Source organism: Medicago truncatula, chromosome 2, assembly GCF_003473485.1.
Source record: "Medicago truncatula cultivar Jemalong A17 chromosome 2, MtrunA17r5.0-ANR, whole genome shotgun sequence".
In the NCBI taxonomy this organism is placed as follows: Eukaryota; Viridiplantae; Streptophyta; class Magnoliopsida; order Fabales; family Fabaceae; genus Medicago; species Medicago truncatula.
In genome coordinates, this window is record NC_053043.1 from 8,075,443 (window position 1) to 8,095,029 (window position 19,587).

At 33.6% G+C, this 19,587-nt stretch overlaps 3 protein-coding genes across 4 annotated transcripts; 1 reads left to right on the forward strand and 2 right to left on the reverse strand.

The window, feature by feature from the left end:
- Positions 1 to 3,552: 3,552 nt before the first annotated feature.
- On the reverse strand, positions 3,553 to 9,053 carry LOC25486141 (uncharacterized GPI-anchored protein At1g61900). Of its 2 annotated transcripts, XM_024777561.2 has the most exons (8): positions 8,791 to 9,047; positions 7,576 to 7,764; positions 6,884 to 7,489; positions 6,537 to 6,782; positions 6,389 to 6,400; positions 4,857 to 5,000; positions 4,665 to 4,709; positions 3,553 to 3,974 (listed from the first exon to the last, which is right to left on the reverse strand). In XM_024777561.2, the coding sequence occupies exons 1-8, from the start codon at positions 8,816 to 8,818 to the stop codon at positions 3,904 to 3,906; spliced, it is 1,341 nt and encodes a 446-aa protein (XP_024633329.1). In that variant the 5' UTR covers positions 8,819 to 9,047; the 3' UTR covers positions 3,553 to 3,903. The 2 variants fall into 2 exon arrangements, with proteins under 2 accessions (XP_024633329.1, XP_024633330.1); XM_024777562.2 differs by lacking the exons at positions 3,553 to 3,974; positions 4,665 to 4,709 and having other exon boundaries at positions 4,903 to 5,039; positions 8,791 to 9,053.
- Positions 9,054 to 10,634: 1,581 nt separating this feature from the next.
- Positions 10,635 to 12,629, forward strand: LOC120578136 (uncharacterized). The gene is made up of 6 exons (XM_039830329.1): positions 10,635 to 10,867; positions 11,056 to 11,179; positions 11,271 to 11,372; positions 11,492 to 11,630; positions 11,724 to 11,858; positions 11,937 to 12,629. The coding sequence occupies exons 2-6, from the start codon at positions 11,084 to 11,086 to the stop codon at positions 12,167 to 12,169; spliced, it is 705 nt and encodes a 234-aa protein (XP_039686263.1). The 5' UTR covers positions 10,635 to 10,867; positions 11,056 to 11,083; the 3' UTR covers positions 12,170 to 12,629.
- A 93-nt stretch (positions 12,630 to 12,722) lies between these two features.
- Positions 12,723 to 13,684, reverse strand: LOC25486143 (uncharacterized). Its single transcript, XM_013607354.3, has one exon. It carries the CDS (start codon positions 13,388 to 13,390, stop codon positions 13,007 to 13,009), a length of 384 nt encoding a protein of 127 aa, XP_013462808.1. The 5' UTR covers positions 13,391 to 13,684; the 3' UTR covers positions 12,723 to 13,006.
- Between the last annotated feature and the right edge of the window lie 5,903 nt (positions 13,685 to 19,587).

Sequence of the window (19,587 nt, forward strand, 5' to 3'; positions counted from 1 at the left end):
AAACAAATTTTTTTTTTTGGTTTAAGCGTGAGAGCCTTATGTTGATCATTTTTCTTTTTAGGGAATGTAGATCATTTTTCTTTTTAGGGAATGTAGATCATTTTATTGGTATTAGGTACTATCAACTTTTTCTTAAAAAAAAAAAAAAAGGTACTATCAACTTTAATAAAAAAGAAAAATCAATTTCAATAACAAAATGTGTTCTTCTTTGTTTTCCACCAAAAAAATTATGAGGAATGCAACACTCTCTTTTGAACACTCTTTCTAACACTCACTTTTTTGTTGGATGAAATCAACATATGTCTCACCACTTTATGTGGTTTCCATTTTTAGAGTGTAGGTTCTATATTGTTTGTTTTCATTCAATAAAATAATGAGTGCTAGAAAGAGTGTTCAAGATAGAGTGCATTCCTCAAAAATTATATTCTTTTATGCTTTTTGGACTGTGGTTGCCGGTTGGAACGACCATTATTATTATTTTTTTCTAAGGAAAGGACGACCCAGCTATCAGTAATGGATTTCAATTTGATGCATTTATTTTGTCAACAATCTTATCTTATTAATAACAACGTCGAATGAGATTGTTAAAAATTTATTGTGTATGGTATAAATAAGCCCTTCGATCTTAGATTAAAGGTTGAAATCATTTACCACATGTCGACATGTGCTTTTTTATAGCAGGCAATTTGGATTAGTCAACAACCCATATATAGTTATATCGTTGAGTTTTAAGTATGAGTGTTTTAGTCTCATATCGTTTATGGGTGAAGTCATGAGTCTTTTATATGCTTTGTAATGAGCAAGAGATCTTAATTTAAATATGGATTTCGACTTGGTGAGGGGAGCGGAAGTTTGGATCCCATATTGTATCCTATTATAGGAGGTGGAAATTCACATTTGAGAGGTAGATTTTTGGATTTAAAGTGTGAACGGTTAAGTCATAGGCCGCATATGAATAAGTAAAATGTTTGAGGTTATCCATATACCTAATGCCTTAAAATTTTGGATGGATGTGTGGTGTCTCACTTTCTTATGGTCCTGGAGCATTAACCCTTTGTTTCTCTCGTGACCCCGGACTCCCCGACAAGTGGTATCTGAGTCCTATTACAAAAAGTGGGAACTCACATTTGAGGGGTTGATTGTTGGGTTCAATGTGTGAGTCGTTAAGTCCCGCATCACTTATGAATAAGTAAAATGTTGGAGGTGATTCTTATACCTAACAACTTAAGGTTTTGGATAGAGATATGGTGTTTCCCTTTCTTGTGATCTTGAAGCATTATTGCGCTGTTTCTCCCGCGACCCTGGACTCCCCAACAAGTAGTATCAGAGTCCTAATTTGACTTGATGGGGGAAGGAGGATATGGATTTTTCGTTGGATCTTGTTATAGGAGGTGGGAACTAACACTTGACGGGAAAGTTATAGAGTTTCAAGTATAAATGGTTAAATTACAACATTAAAATTTAAGGTGAATATGTGATATGTTACTCTCTTATGATCATGAAGTATTAGCTCGTTTACTTCCTAGGACTCCCCAAAACAATCAAACAAATTGTTATGACCTAACATGAGATTCATATATTTAGGCTCAAGTGATTTAAGGACTACAAGTTCCATTAGCTGATGTTGTTATTCTTTTAGAAGAATCTATATAAATCTATTAGAATGAGTATGTGATTAATTTGTTTATTGAGGAAAATTAATGTTCAACCTTTAAAAAATATTGTAAATTGGACACAATTTTTTATACATAAATTTTGTTAGTGAAATCCTTATCATTTCTCTTTGTTTAAACATGTGGATGTTATAAATAAGAATTTAGTGATTGTGATCATTACCAAGAAAATGAATGAACAGAGTAGTTTTAGAATAGCTTAACTATAGTAGTAATTTTTATTCTCTTTGTCGTGTACTTTAATTTTTTTTAATCTTTGTAGTATATTTTCTCTAGGTACCACCCAAAAAGATGGTCTAAGTTAACACACCTACAATATAATTGACTAAAGTTGAGTTCCATGTGATTATATTACAAACAACTTTTTTAAACATCACAATTAGCATCGAGTGGTTGAGTAAGTTCGTACGTCTTGACTGTTAGAACTTGGTTTTTGTTTTTGTTCCTTTTGACTGTTAGGTACTTGCTGTACTAGTAGCTGGTTCACCTCGACAGACTAATTAATGGATGTCTAAAAACTAGGGAGGATTATTGTACTAATAGATCAATTAATTGTTCCTTTTGTGTGACCGATTTTATTTCAATGCGTTTCTTAATTTTGGTTTTTATGGGAGTCTGTTATTCTTTTATGCTATTCTCTTTTCCCCTCATATACCACATTTACTCCTCCATAGTTTCGAGATATTGGGTCATGAGAGGAGCTCCAGAGTATCACATTAAGCTAAGATCAATCACATAAATTGAATTAGACATTACATCTTCACTCAAACTCTTGGTCCCTAATTTATAAGTTTTTTAACATTCATTTTTCTATTTATTGTGGGACTCCTACTCACGGTAATGCATACACCAATACAAGAGATACAAGTAACTATATTATAATAGGAAGAGTGATGCCAATACTCTCTTTTCAACACTATCTCTAACATTGCTCTCTCATAAGGTGAAATCAATGTGGATCACATCACTTTAGACGGGATCCAATTCTAAAGTGTGAAATCTACATTAATTTCATCCAATGAGAAAGTGAGTAGTACTAGCATTTCTCGTTATAATATATCGCACTATGGTTGCTCTCATTGTACCTCTGCCATCTACAACCACAACGAGACGGTTGGGATAATAATTTACTATTTACCATTAAGATTGCTAGCACACAAAAACTTGAGGTAATCAGAAATTATTAAGACATGCATAATCACAGCAAACAGGGGTTGGTATATAATTTCTGGTAAAAATCATTTTATTCTATTTTGGTTATTCTAGTTTTCTATGCCTTATTTGTAACACTCCAATGTGGTCAGGTCTCGAGTACATGAGTTTAGACGTGAAGCTGTGTAAACTTCGAAGAGCACACATGATATCAGGTTGTACCGGAGGCTCTCCCTGGTTTTGCTTTCGGGACAATAATTTTTGACACGGCACAACAGCTCTCATCTCCTGGTATTTCCAACAGAGACATCATCAAAACTGGCGACAAACTTGAAAAAAAAACTTCCCACCGGAATGTTTGCGGCAAAGTCCCTGCACATCTGCACAGAAACTCCATAGCCACTTCACCTCTAAGATTTGAGTTTAATCCGTTCTCCGCTAAAGTTAGCAATTATTGCGTGTGATTTCAATGAATCTGTCTGCATGTTTATGTTACTCAAATATGGAGACCGTAACTCCCTGAGTAGAAAAGATACCACTACATTCTTTCATACACTTCATTGCTCCCTGCTTGTAATTTTTAAGGATCACGGATTTACTCACTCTCAACTCCCGAAAGAGTAGCTCGATGGTTGGGACACCAAAGAAATTACTTGTAGGAAATCCAAGGTTTGATCTCTGCTACTAACATTTCCTCCTACGTCTAACAAATTACTAACCACTAACATTTGTATATCCAAAAGTAAATTCATTAAACAATACAGAACAAAACTAACCACTAATTACAAAACCACCTTCAACATCAATTCAGGTATACATCTCAATCTTGACAGGTTATTGTATAACCTATGCTTTCTAAATTTCTTATATACAAAAAAATTATTACACAAAGCACACAATAATCATTAATCAATAAGATCAGAAACATAGTGGGGTTCACCTCCAATTTGAGATCTCTTTGTCATAAAACCGGCTACATTTGAATATAATTAATCTTTGACATCAACACCCATCCAAAAGCCCTTATCGTTGAAGGACTAGGAAAGCTGCATCTAACTAACAAGGATGCTCTCATAAATTACACGAGTGCCATGGCGAGAAAGAATAAATTGACAAGAAGGAATATGAGCACGTGACGACTGTAGAGACCTGCATAAAATGAAAAATAAAATCATCAAGACTAATGAGGTTCATTTAATGCAATTTTGCAAGTTTCTTCAAAATTTAACTCTAATGTTAAATATTTCAATACCAAGTTGTATGAGGAACAAATGCATTTCTAGTAAAAATGTAAAGAAAAGTAATTTCAGCAATTAATACTTCAAATTTACGACTTCCTATAATTAGGACCAAAGAAAACACCAAACTTTTTCTTATATATGCAACCAGAGGAAGTATCTACACATAAACAACCATATCTATTGCAGTCATTACTTATCTCGGTCACCACACAATTGGTCAATATTTTGTTTACTTCTAAAAAAGCCGATCTAAGGTGTTCGATAGAGACTAGATGGTTCACATTCGTGACTTTGGAAAATCAAAAACTCGTATTCTCAACCATTCGATTTCCAACGACTAAAATCATTAATTACAGTGACGGCTGACAACATCAAATCCCATTTGAATTGATCGGAAATCCCCAAATTCGATCACTAACTGAAACAATCATTGACTAGATTTTACTTACTCTCTCCTAAGAACCTCCTAGAACTGAGCTGATCAAGAGACCATTTTAAACTCCTAATGGCTATGTCAAGCATATGTTAATATTTCAAACAGCGTTCAAGAATTCATTGATTACTGAATAAACAGCATAAATTCAAAAGGTTCTCTTACAACTTTGACCAGATGCTGCTGCAGGAAGAGCGGGGATGTTGACAGCTGCAGTTCCAATAAGGTAGAGTTGTCAAGAAATTTAAAGATATAAAATATTTCACATATAAATGAAAAATTGAAGTTGCGAACCAGAAAAAAAACCTAAAAAAAAAAAAAAAAGTAGTTTGCCACTTCAGGAGGGTATACACATACATTTATTGCATGATTTAGAAGCTAGTTGAGATGTAGAAGGCCAGGGAGCTGGAATATTGTCATTTAGATCACAAAGGAAGGTAACACCAGAAGTACTGTCAAAGATAGCATCTGAAGGCAAGCTAGGCAATAGACAACCATACTCTGTTTAGGGAAGATAACGTAGCAAGTCAATTCATAGCACTACATTAAATGAAAGATCACATTAAATAGTAACTCAATGACTTATTTGAAGCATGTTGAAATAAATAAAAATGCATTTCAAAAGTAAATATTTAAAAAAAAAAAAATCTCCGAAGCAGTCCCTTTGGCAAAATATTTAATCCTTCAAGGGGGAAATAAACATTATGCGGTTTTTGAAGAGTATGACTTAGAGACATTTAGTCCTTCTGTCCAGCGGGCTCCATGACACTTCCAGATCTGCACGTTACAAGTAACTTGCTTAGTTGGCACTAACTTAATCCAAGAAGATCCATGAGAATGATGATCCAGATCCCGACCCTACAATCACCCCTCATCTTATTGTTGTTCCTTACTTCGATAGTGCTTCTTTACTCGTGCCAATGTTCGAATACGAACAAGAAGAGGTTGCTAAGTGCATGATGTTGTTGTCCAAATATTCTAGCAACAAGGGTCATTTTGCTTCTGTTACAAAAATCTTCTGAGAATAACTTGGTTGTGCCAGAGGAGTAGCATACTCTCATACAAGGGTTGCTATTAATGGTAACAATTTTGTCTCTGATTCTCATGAGTTTTTGGGGGAAGAAGTTGCACAATAACATCAAGTTAAAGTTTGATGAGATCGGTGTTTCTGATGATTCAGATATGGTCCGAAAAAGGTAGACTCAGATGTATAAAAGTGATCAATTTAACCGCCTGAAGGTGGGATATTTTTATGGGTTTAAGGACTATCATGTTTAATCAAGTTAGATATTAAATAGAGGCAGAAGAAAACACATTTTCAATGTTACTGAAGAATTGAGTGATGGATTATTCTTATTTGGACAAACAAATGACAGTAAATGGTTTACTAATAATGAAATCTATGAAATGGTAACAGTTTATAAATATGAGTGCTTGAATGGGATAACGGCTCTTAGGATTACCTATAAAAGAGAGATTAAAATAGTTTTCAACAAAAAGAAGTCTGGTAATGCTAAGTGCAGTCTAAGAAAGGTAGGCAACATGAGTTTCCAACCATGTGAGAAAATAATACGGGCCAAGTGGGTGCCGTGTAAGCAAGTTAACGTGCCATACATGCAGATAACTTAAATGTCATGGAACCTTCTTCACAAAAGACTAAACATACACATTTCAGGAACCACACAATTTGTAAATGTGTCCTTCCGCATATTTTCCAGGGACTGGTTGGGGGTCTCTTTTTTCCACAACTGAAAACAATCATATACTTAAAACCCTTCCCCTTCCCTTTTCTCTCTGACCTCGGTCCAACACTCTCCCAAACAAAAAAGGTGGTACATACTACATGCAAATGGTATATATTGACATAGTATACAGCAATATGTAGTTACCTTGAGTTGCAACTGAAGCATCCACAATGTTGATCACCACACCAAGTTAAACAAGCAGGGTGAAAAAATGAAACATTAACATCAGACATGAAATATTAATAAGTGTTATTGTGTTGCATACTGATGGGAAGAGAGAAATAAACCAAACCTTGTAGGGAAAAATCCTTAAGGCTTATGTGACAAAGACTATAAACATCATCAGCGACATTTGACTTTTTTAATTTCATTGCCAAAGTTTCTGCACAATCCAAAGCTTGCAAGTTTGTGATGAAGCTCTGCTTCTGCAAGTGAGACACATAGCTCTCCATCGCATTACAGCACGCTGTTCTGTTACTTATCCCACTGCCGCAACTCTTGGCAACTTGCTTCGCGTCAGGCAAAACAAGTGGACAAACTGGCAAAAAGAGAAGATTTAAGCCAAAAAAAAGGTCATTAAGGAGCCAGAAGGATTAGCATCATTCGAATGAAAAAATAAAAGATTTTACTCAAACAAACCTTTATTCATATTGCAATTAGACAGTCCTCTGAGAACTTTCTTGCCATGAGACGGGTCAAGCTTACTAGCTATCCACCGGAGTACTATATTTCTACAATCATTAACCCGAATTGAATGCTCAGGCAGATCATGTGATGCATCTAAGTCCAAAACATGAGAACCTTTTGATGCAATTGCTGTAGCTGCTTCTAATATAGCATTGTGACAAACTTGGTAGCAGCATTCTTTCACTGGATCAATGTCCGCACAAGCAAGAAGCAGCTTAGAAGTATCCACCATGTCATTAAATTCATTCACATGTTTTACCGGGCAAGATGCCTCTGTGAGATTCGAAGAACTAATTGAACATATTTGCCTCAGATCACCACTTGCACCCTGCCCCATCAAAATCTGCTCCACGTCTGAAAGGCAATGTTTAGCAACAGTCCCATTTAAGGCAAGTGCATTGGTATGTTTGCTGGATTGACCGATGAGAACTGTGACAGTGGCTTCCAATTGGGGACAGCACATTATATTAGCCACAAAAGGTGCAAAAAATCCCCAGCAATCAATTGCTGTCACACTTAGCAAACTTTTAGCATTAGTGAAGTTCAAACTGCAGAGTCCTGAAAGATACATCAACTGAGACAGTGAGAAACAGAGATAGCCGTTGAAAATCCAAAATGACCTGAGAAATTATTTAGGAAATGACCTGATAACTTTGGGATAGAGATATTGGTGAATGGAGTCATTGGTGACGGCGCAAGAAGAGGAAGAAAGGGTTGCGGTCCTTGTGGAGCACCAAGTGGCGCGATCTTGGGGAACATGGAGCCCACATGGTTATCCAGTTGAACGGGACCTTCAGCATGCTCGACTCTACTACTATGGGATTCACGAGCACCTGTGCCAAAATACGAAAAAAGAAAACAAGTTCTAAGAATGACTAAAGTAAACTTCAATATACAATTATGCTTCATGAGCTCTAGCATTTTAAAGTTGTGGGATATGAGTGGGTGTCGAACATTGTAAAACCGAATCTCCAATTTTATGGACTCAGCTATACCATTATAATTTGACAATGCAACAACCGCTAGATCATAGAAGCTCCCTAGTCAATATGATCAAAGACAAAAAATAACTACACAAACATCTATTGTACAATAAGTCCCTGTCTGGATTAACAACTTATTGTTCAGCTTAAAGCATAAGTGTTTATCATGATACACGCTTATGTATCAGCTATTTCTATACAAAGGATAAAACAAAGTTAAATTATTTTCATATAAGCTGTAAACTGTTTTCATAAGCTATCTTGGAGAACTTATGAAAATACGCAGAAAACAAATTATGAACATATCATAAGCTGTTTTCATAAGTTCTCCCAAATAATCGCACAAGTGCTTATGTCAATAGATAACCTCAAATAAGTCAATCCAAACAGACCTTGTATGTATAATTTTGCGCTTAATTAGCACCAACAGCTAAATTGAAACCAAAATTCAAGAATGACCCTAAATTTATTCCCCCCACAATATCATCTCTTGAAATAAAAAAAAGTACAACATTTTCAAAACCCTAACAGTAGCCATCCTACCCCATTATAATAAACATTAGTACAAATTAGCATTAGAAAAACCAAAAAACAGAGAACAATGCCCTTAAGCAGTGTTCATAAAACATAGAATTAAACAAAATTCCATCATTAATAGTCAACAAAGCAATGAACTTTAAACAACCAAAAACAATCATGCTCAATTTTCAAAACATCAACATTACTCCCCAAAACAAAAAAACCCAACTTCAGAAATCATCAAACCCACTTGAATTCCCACCAAAATCAACCAACACAGCATTCCATAACAATCACACACACAGATCAATAAAAAAAATGCCATTTTTAACAATCCAAGTAGCAAAGAGAACTTACAAAGAAGAAGAATGAACAGAAACAACATTTTCAGCTTCTTTATACCCTCAAATTCAGTAGTAGAAAAGGTAAAGCATTCAAAGAAAGAATGAAAAGGTAAATGTATGCATTTGAAGAAGAAAAACTAGCATAATAGTATCATCAGATCACTTTTGAAGAAGGTTCAAAAGTGAGTGAGTGGGGACTATTGCAGTAATAGCTGTATGTAGAGAGAGAGGGTCCCACTGATCGAGCATTAACAATGAGCGTAACTACCACATTTACACTCATCAAATGCACTTCACATTCTTTCACTACTTTTTTGACAATACAAGCTAGTTTCACACGAGTCACGCGTGTGAGAGACAGCAATACTATAAAAAAAAGACATGTTTGTGCGTGTTGAAAAGGTTTGTGTTTTGTGTTGTTGGCGCTAACTCATTTGGCAGTTGGTTAGATGGAGACATTTATTACTATGGTCAGTTTTTTGGATATGTTTTTATTTTGGAAGTTCAATAGAGGTGTTACTCCTACCAGTTTGGTTTATTTATCACACTCATGCATTTAATTCAAGAGAAGAGGTAGGAGTATTTTTTTTGGTTAATATTAACCTATTTTAAGTATGGTGAAATATATTTTATACAAACCTTGTTTATCACTTCCCATTAATATATTGTTGTTTGTTTTTGTTGAAAGAATGACTACTACTAGTACATTTTTGTTGCTTAAAGGGTTCTATGTACAATTAGGTTTACCTATATACATTCATGTGTTTTTTAACCTTAACAAACTTGTGAAAGAAGGATAAGTTTTTTTTGTCATCAGATGCACATTATGTTTGAAAATAGTCAATTTAAAATCCATATTTTCTTTGTTATACCCAATATTTAATCATAATACATTGGAAAATTGAACAAAAAAATATAAAATTAGATTGCATGGCCTTAGTATTATCCCAAGTTTTCTCTCCCATAATCATAGTGTCGTCAACAAAATGCAAACAAGAAATATGCAACTTCAATGAAGAGTCAACCTTGTGCTCGATAGACAGCTCAGCCTCAACTGAAACATTCAACATAACATTCATACCTTCAAAACACCGATAAAAAACAAAAACAATAAGAAATGATCGTCTTGCTGCAACCTCATCTCAATTTAAATTCATCGGTTAGATTACCATTTACTAATACCGAAATTGATGCCGAAGTAACATACATCATAGTCCATCTTCTCCATAAGACTACGAAATTCATTTTGGACATGACCACATCCAAGTACTCCCACTCAATAATATTTTCATCCAATATTTGCCTCCCTTTAACGATCGACAATCAACTTCAATCTGGTTGCTACAACTTTCGACAACACTTTGTGCATATGCCAGACTAGTGATATTAGCCTAAAATCATACAATCGTTAAGGACTAACAACTTTCATAATCATATGCAATTAGTTAAAACCTTAAAACTACCTGGATCTAGTATATCAAATATCTCAACAACCTTTTACCATCTCTATTGTACTTGGTTATTCTTATCATATGCATGTGTTTATTTCCCATTTATTTATTGCAGGAATTGAGGAGGAATGTGGAACATTTTAGCGTCTGAATGTGGGTCCCAAAAATTCGGTTTCCCTCCAAAACCTTACAGAATTAACAATCATGCGATACGCAAGAAATTGAAAATTGTTTTCTCCACTTCTATAATAAGATGTCTACCTCACTTACTTAAGATGAGAATCAAAGAATGCAAAGAGTTAAAGAATATTATTGAATTAGATGATTTGGAGGATAAAAAATCCTCAAAAACATGCTTTCCAAAGCTAGGAACTCTTGTTGTAGTAAAGTGCATCAAGTTGAACCATGTCTTTCCAATCTCCATATGTAAAGAGCTTCCTGAGCTAAATTATCTGATCATAAGAGAAGCATATGAGCTAGAGGAAATATTTGTAAGTGAAGGTGATGATCACAAAGTGGAGATTCCAAATCTGAAAGTTGTAATATTTGAAAATCTACCAAAACTATCCCTGGCTTCAGCATCAACAGCAGACTTCATATTTGATATTAATGGTTTATATGCTAGCAAGTTTGGCTACGGTACACACTCTATACAATATTTTTAAAAACTATTACACGTTGGCTGTAAATAATTACATATTATTGCACATCTTTGAACTTGAAAATGATGATTTACCGTTGAAAGTGAACGTTTTGATATTATTATTATTATTATGAGATTCTGTATATTGATGTTATTAATCGCTATAGATTATGAATTCTTCCAGAATGTGACGAAGCTATTCAAGCAATTACATGATGAGTCCAAAGGCCTTTGATACTAGTAATGAATATCCAAGTTCAGAAATCACCGAAGTTCAAGCATCCGGACACGAGTTTACTTCTTCACGGGTCAATACTATTCTATTTATTCAAGTTAACCACATATGAATACAATCACCAATACAATGTATTTGAAACAAACATTTTATTTTTGATGCAGAAAGAAATGGAACAAACACTAGAGACAGAGCATGAATTTGTTGAAATTGTTCCTCAACAAGAGATGCCATCAGTAGCAACAATATTACCAACAAATTCAAAAGTAATTTGAAGGCCATGTGAAAATCACTTGGATATTCCTCTCCAAATATATACATATTTCTTGTATTCTTTTTTACACTTTGTCAGTACCGGAATTGAATTATACCACAATATTGACAGGTTAGCGAAATAAGTGTTGAAGAAGGTGACAACCAAAGAGCTATAGCTTCTACTTCAATCGCCATAACAAAGCCTCTAACCACTCAAGATGTTGATGTTGAAATCTGGCAGGAAACTAGTAACACTAATGACGATCGAGGTGAAGAATCTTTGGATCGGTTTTCTTTTCTTAAGTTATCTCATCGCCCTTTTCATTTTGAAGTTAACCTTCTTCTTTCCCACCTTTTCTCAGTTTCTCTAAATGATGACGATGTCATGAAAGTAAGATCAAATATTGAGCAACAGTTTCCCAAGGAAGATGAAATATTAGTTTCCAAATCAAGACCCTCTTCTATTGAATCTCAGTGTCCTTCAAAGTCTACTCAAGGTATTTTATTGCATCATTTTTTTAAAATTAATTTTCTAGTGCTCAAATATGCATAAACATTATTTCATGTACTCTCAGGGGAACCTTCTCAAAGAGATGAAGATTTAAGTTCTTCTTGCATTGTCACAAGGGAGCTTGAGAATCTAGTTTCCAAGAATCATTTAGCTATTGAGAAATTGTCTCTGTTGACTGATTTCCTTGTTAAGCATCCTTCATTTCTTCTAAGGCACACTTCATTGAGTAGCCGATACAAGGGTTGGTTATGCCTACAACTGTCTAGCCGAGCTATTGAAATTCCTTCAAACTCATAGTGTGTTGGATGTGTTAGGTTCAAGCCTCTCTGAATTTATCGAGTTATTACAAGATGTACACAGTTTTCCTTTTGATAAGGAATGGTTGGATGATATCGAAAAGCGTGCTTTGTTTCATGGTTCGCAAGTCTCTCAAGATGCATTGCAAAAATTGTTGGACTCAAAACACATCTTGACACAACGTGTGGAAGTATCTTAAGCATCAATTGGCTTCCTCTGAAGCTGATTTGCAGAGCATCACTCAACAGGAGGCACAAATTTTACGAACACGGGATGCTTTAAGTGATCCTCTTAGTTATTAGACTATTTTTTTCGTTGCATTCAATTTGTTCCCTGCTTTTCTTTATCCTTCAATATTTTATTTATTGCTCGGACATACGTTCCTCATTAATAAATTCATTTAGCTGTTCAAAACAATTGACAAGTTATAAATACAAAGTTTTAGCGATAATTAATCTAAGTAAGAGAACCTATGAAGCACACAATGTGTCTTGTCTGCTCCCTATCGAATTTTCTCCATACGAAGGTGGCAGAGTTCAAACCTATTACCACATGCTTAAAAGATTTACACCCCTTACCACTTTGACAAAATATTGTTGGTAACTTAACCTAAATTTTAACCTATATACAATCATAAAAATATAGAAATAACACATTCTCAACCTCTATATATATCTTACAAAAAAAAAACAATACAAGCTGAAAACATGGGAAAAAAATAAATAAAATAATTGTTGAGTATAGCTTAGTTCTGATTTTGTACAAGTACAAACTTCCTAAACTTTTCTCAACCAACTTCTACTATACACACCCCACCACCACCAATTTTGAACCTAATTAATTAAGCTCAGGAATACTTTGTAAAACAGGCTTCCATAGCCTATGATGGACATCATGGTTGACATGATCTCTAGCATTTAGCAAACCAACCAAAACATGTTCAGCAGAAGCATGTTTTGTGCTTCCAACACCCTGTTTCTCTGATTCTCCCAACAATACCGCAAGTTCTTTCTTTGATATCTTTATTTTCACCTTACCATTAGCATCAGAAGAAGCTCTTAGTGCACCTAAAAGCTTCTCTTTCTCTATGTTCCCCAAACTCAAACCATGAACTTCATCAAAAACTTTGCTTGAATTCATCCTACTCTTATGGTTTGATGTCAGTGATCCCCAATCTTCTCCGGCCCACTCCATCGAAGATGATGTGCAACAATTTCCCATATATATTTGTCTTTTGGTGTGCGCGGATTTTCTCCAACAATGGTCTAGCCAATTTACGCACTAGCTAATTTTTTTGAACAAACCAACGAAGCAAAAAAAAAAAAACTATAATCGTCGAAGAAACCTAATAGCTGCAGAATCAGTCATCAGGAGGGACAAACAAAAAAGTAGGAACAATATCAAAAAATTCTATGTGTGTAAGAAGATGAAGATACATATGTTAATGTTGAAGTGTTTGTACAAATGGAATGACGTGAGAGAATTATAGGGGTGGGAAGTTTTTGATATTTATAAGGGTGATGCAATGTGATTAGGATATACTAATAGAGAAAATTGACTTTTGGAATATTGAATTTAACAATTGCATTAAATAGTAACCCATGTGGCAGCTAGATCTGGTCACTAGTATAATTGTATATGTGTAAGATAAGGGTTGGCTTAATTTCATTGACCAAATTAATCTATAGTATCTTAATTTATTGGGTTATTACATGTATGACGTGTAGGACCCATGATAAACATGGTGCTTGAATTGATCCCTTTTCCATTATTTGTTAGTGTGTGAAATGTGAGATGGAATAGCATCTTTGGAAATGGCAAGTACAAGTGAGTGTGAACATGATTTTGGCATTGGAATCTTGGACTTGATCGAGGGATATATATTTTGCTTGCTAATTCCATTTATTTACCTTCACGTGTGGGCTTGGTATATTTACTTTGCGTAATCTTGTGTGACTTGGCTCTTTTCATAATTAAAAAAATTACTTTACGTAATCTTTTATCCATCTAGAGTCTTAGACTATATACATTGATGTTTTGTTAGTTGCCCTCTACCACACCTTTTACACTGTTACATTCATAAATTAACATGTTAAATTTTGTATTGTAATGCAAATGAAAGTTATTTTGACGTGAAAACATCCTTGGTAGTAGGGGATCCAACTCTTCTTTTTTCATAAAAAAATCTTGTGTCTTAAGATTTCTTCACGTATAACTTAGGTCATTTGAGCTCGTAAGGATATAAGGTTGGTTTGGTGGAAGACAAATTACTAACAAATTAACATAGTAACATTGGCTTCTAAAAAAATGTCATCTGAATTCGCTATCAAACTAATCCTTGAGTTGACAACTGAACATCTGATTTTTTTTTTATGAGGGTCGGACTACCTCTTAAATGAACAACTTCAGAAATCAATATTTGTTAACGTTATTGAAATCAATTATTCAATATACAAAATAAATCAACTAATTATGTTCACTTAAATAATTAATTTTATGAAAGGATCAAATTTATTTATTATTTAAATGATTAATATCTTGTTAGTGTGTCTAAAATAAACCATAAAATCAATACTAAACTTCTTCTTTAATGAAACTAATGTTTTGAAATGAAGATAACACAAAAGTAGTCAAGTAAGAAAAAAAATGCAAGAATATGACGCATTGATTGTTATAGCTAGCAAATGGATGATTGTTTGGGTGAAATCATGTATGGATAACTTTGAAGATTAGTTCATAGTTCAAGTAAGAAACAACTGCATAAATATGACGCATTGATTGTTACAGTTAGTGGATAATTGTTTTGGTAAAATCTGTGGATTACTTTGGATTAATTAAGGGTAAGAGTTCAACATCAAAGCCTCGTCATCATCGAGAATTTACAACTTACGTAAGTGTATTTTGTAAATCGTAAGAATGTTGTGATCGAACAAATAGAATAAACAACCATGCATTATTCGCATTATTCTAATTCCATAGTTAAGTATCCCATAAGGAAGATTAATTTTAATGACTCAACTTTGCTTATGCTTGCACATAAATAAAAATGAAATACATACGTTGTTTATAAGAAGAAGAAAAAAAGGGTAACAGCAACATATATGATTCTCTAAGCTGGCTGTGTTAGGTACTGTACAGCACTATATATGTGTCCCCTTGGTGGTTGAACACCATGTGCAATCTGTCTAAAGTCTAAACGTAGTGAAGAGATTTTTTTTTAAAATCGATATCCAATCCAAGGACCGACTAATTTGAGAGGACCAATCTCACCATCCACTTGCGACGGCCCCGTTCTAAGTCACAACAAAATTCTGTATGGATTTACCCATCGAAATTGGCATAAAAGGAAATCGAACTTGAAACCTTGAGAGAAACACACTCCAACATCGCAAACCAACCAACCCCAAATGGGTTAGTGAACGGAATATTAGCAGTTTCTTAGAAGGGTAATCCTTAAAAAAAATTGATATGGTATCATATAAAAAATAATTTTTATTTTTTTACGATAAAATAAGTTTGACTCAAATGTTAAAATAAAAAGAGTACAATCAAATTCGTTATGAGTTATCCACGTTTTGAAAGCCAAATACTATGTGTTATCAATAGACATAGAAATAGAAATTTTAAATGCTAAAAGTTCATTAACAAACCAAAATCTTAATCCTAACCACCAAATTAAATATTTTCACATATGATCAATTGTCAAGAATAATGAAAGATCCACAATCTTTAATTGCATTTATCCTCAAAGAAATTTATGTTTACCCCTCAATAAAAGAAAAATCCTTCAAATAGTTTTATTGGGATATATTAGCATGTGATAGCATATCATATTTACCTCCTAGGATATTTCCTGTACATATTTAGCTCCTATAGTAGCTCATATACATAATTAGTTCCTACTTCCTACAATATCTCATTATATAATTAGCTTCTGATTTTTCGTAAAGGTAGTGCTGAGTTGTGAGAGGACCATCCATATTGAAACTAGAACAACTATACTAATGAGAGAGACGTCATATGTTCAACCTTTACACACAATAGATAATATATGTACACCGTGTATAAATAATGTTGTTTACCGTCAATGAAAGACACAACTTTGCCTTGTACCAATTTCTTTAGTTTTTAACTCAACTACTAAATTACACCTTTTTAAACACTAATCACGTAATTTTTTTTGTTGAATACTAATCACATCATCTAAATGACAATTATACGAGCCGTGCACATATGTCAGAGGCACCGACTCGGGATATTTTCTATTGACAATAATATGTTTTGTTGATCTGTACAACACTAACGGCTAGCAGAAAGAAATGATAGTATAAGAATTAAGAGCAATCAATGATCCCATTACGCCATTTTTTATATATGAAGAAAGGAAATTACAACCTGGCTAAGAAACGAACCGAGGGAAAGAGGTCTCTCTACGATCGTTACTATATATAACAATCAATCTAAGCATTTATATATAATATCTTACCTTAATGTGTTTATGACGCTTTCGGTTTGAAAAATACAAAAAAGAAATGCCAGAAAAACATCAAAGGAAAAGAATATGAAATGCCGAAAAATATATTGACTAAAAAAAATCCTTAAGCAACATTGATTATTTTTATAGAGACAATCTAAAAATATACCAATTGTGCATTTGTGAGACTCACATTGTCGAGGATCTCCTTGAATCCGATTCTGAATCGATAATCAATGGTATTAATTGCAATTGCTTTTCTCTATCTTAATGTTAAGAGGAAAACTAAGCAATGCAATGGATTGTTAAGGGTCGGAAGGATAAAAACAACTCATAAATGCTGAGATTTTTAGAAAGGGTTATGAAAATTCATTTCTTTTCCTTGTCAATTTAAAGAAAAGTTACATTTTTGATAAAAATAAATGTCTGATCGAGTCAGACACAATAAATTTTATTTTAGATTGCGTCTTTATTTTATGGTGAATTATTTTAAAATTGCTCTTTAGGCATCTTGAATTTGTTGCACGCATGTCAAACTTTCTAAAATACACCCATAAGTTATGAACCGTTCGCTCTTGAATGGTAGTTAGAAACGTTCTCATCACTTTTTAAATCAGGTAAATAATTAACCGATACAAAAAGTCCTACCACACGGGAGATAGACCTTTAGATCTATTAAACATTTAATTTAAGAAAATGTCATGCTTTGAGGCCTCATTGTTAGAAAAAGAAGCAAAAGCCTTTTAGATTGGATAATCGTTTAACCATTTATAAAGTAGTCAGTTTGTAACTATTGTTTGTTGCTAAATGGTTCATAACTTTAAGTCGAGAAAATATTTTTTGAAAGTTTGAAATGCTTATGAGCAATTCAAGGTGTGTAAAGACCAATTTTCAAACTACTTTTAATGATCCGTCAAAAAAAAAAAACTACTTTTAATGAGTTGAACCACAAAATATATAACGATTAGAAATATGAACTCCCCTAATAAAATGGATCGGTTCGATCCAACTCATTTTTGGGCAGCACCAAACGGCCCAATTTGACAATTTCTTTTGAAATAGAAATGGATAACCATTCCCAGGCCAAATAATCACTCACAAATCCAAAAAGAACATCCTTTCTCTTAGGGATGGCAATTGGACCCAGATCCTATGGACACCCACAAAAAATACCCGCTATGGGTAGGGTAAAACTCCGCTTTCATGGGTCCGAATTTGGGTATGGATAATTACCCACAAATTTGTATGGGTATGAGCACGGGTATGGGCACTGTACTACCCAGCCCCGCAACCCGCATATATGTATTTATATAATATTATAAATAATTTATTTATTTTTGATGTACAATTAATTAATAAATTTAACTATTTAAGTCTAACCTTAAACCTAAAACAGCTTAATAAAAACTTTAGTAATAATTTATTATGTTTTCTTTCCAGAAATATTTTGGATGTTTTTTTATTTGGCTAAATATTACGATTCATATTATTTCGTAAGTTGATTTAAAAAATTTTGGATCATACTTTTATTTCAAGTGTGGTGATTTTTATTATCTTTCCATGGCTAAAGTGCGGGGTAATGGGTGCGGGTATGGGTACTTAAGTGCCCATAGGGTATGGGAAAGGGCACTAAAGTTGTTGTCCACGAGTGTACGGGCACGGGTACGGACATTTTTTACAAAACGCGGGTATGGGGATGGATACTATAGTACACTACCCATTGCCATCCCTACTTTCTCTTTCTTTGATTTTTTTTTTTTACAAAAAGAAACGATATTCTTTAATACAATTCAAATTCAAAGTCAATAAAAACAAAAAATAATGAATCTGTTAACAAACTCACAACTTTTATGTTAATAGCATAAAACGGCATAGTATCTATGCCTACAAATATGATTATATTTAAGTATCTCGAATACTCATGTCTTCAGATCTGTAACATTGACGACACCAAAGTTATTGTTTGAATCTGCAATTGTTCAAAACTAATTTTTCAACCTAAATTAAATAAACATCGGATTAAACGGGAGATAAAAAACATGCCGCACAAAGACAGAAAATAAAAACAAACAATGTCGTGTAAAGACGACGAAAAAATAAAAACAAACAAAATAAGATTGAAAATATGTGGAAATAACTTGTTAAACAAAATAAGATTGAAAAGGGACGACTGTTTATTTTTTCAAACAATTCTCTTTCTTTGATTTATCAAACAAAACATTTGAAATCAGTGATTCAGAATTGATCAATGATATCACCAGCTATGTCATTTGACTCATTTGCGCTTTACTCCGTTGATTCTGCTAGCTTATCCATATACAATCGACAAAGTTGTGTTGAGTAAAAAACAAACACAAGTGTTATTTTAATAAACTAAAGAGATATCCAAGGCACAAGACCACCCAATGATACAAAATACAATTATAAGTCATGATTATTCAAATTAAAACCAAGACCAAAGCCAAATTAAAAACAAACTAACACCAAACCAAACTACCACATAGATAAAGCATTAACACTCAAAGCAAGAACCTTAAGCACATTATAGGCTGTGTTGATAAGCTCAACTTTGAATCCTTCGACATTTATTTTTGAGTTACCACCATGGCAAAAAGTTACTAGATTCTATCATATTACCAAGGACGAACTCTTGTTCATGATAATTGATAACATTTTAAGCTTTTCAAATAGCTCACACACACTTTGCTAAAAACAAAAACAAAAACAAAAATAGCTCAAACACAAGCCAGTCATCCAAACCACAAGCATCATTTCACGATGCATTTTATGAGTCAAACACAAATCACAAAATAACTAAACATGTTCCAATATACTATTTGACATGTAAGACATCAGTGGCGTATCCAAGATCCCGAATTAGAGGGTGCGAAATTCATAAGAGTTGTAAATAATAAAAGTATATTTACATTATATAGAATGAGTC

What these genes read in the sequence shown, in the direction of transcription:
- LOC120578136 (XM_039830329.1), top strand. Translation starts at nt 11,084, where the DNA reads ATGATGAGTCCAAAGGCCTTTGATACTAGTAATGAATATCCAAGTTCA. An exon ending in ACGAGTTTACTTCTTCACGG is followed by an intron (nt 11,180 to 11,270) that starts GTCAATACTATT and finishes TTTTTGATGCAG; the next exon opens with AAAGAAATGGAACAAACACT. An exon ending in TAACACTAATGACGATCGAG is followed by an intron (nt 11,631 to 11,723) that starts GTGAAGAATCTT and finishes ACCTTTTCTCAG; the next exon opens with TTTCTCTAAATGATGACGAT.
- LOC25486143 (XM_013607354.3), bottom strand. Translation starts at nt 13,390, where the DNA reads ATGGGAAATTGTTGCACATCATCTTCGATGGAGTGGGCCGGAGAAGAT.
- LOC25486141 (XM_024777561.2), bottom strand. Translation starts at nt 8,818, where the DNA reads ATGTTGTTTCTGTTCATTCTTCTTCTTT. An exon ending in CTCTATCCCAAAGTTATCAG is followed by an intron (nt 7,490 to 7,575) that starts GTCATTTCCTAA and finishes TGTATCTTTCAG; the next exon opens with GACTCTGCAGTTTGAACTTC. An exon ending in AGCAGCATCTGGTCAAAGTT is followed by an intron (nt 3,975 to 4,664) that starts GTAAGAGAACCT and finishes CATTTTATGCAG; the next exon opens with GTCTCTACAGTCGTCACGTG.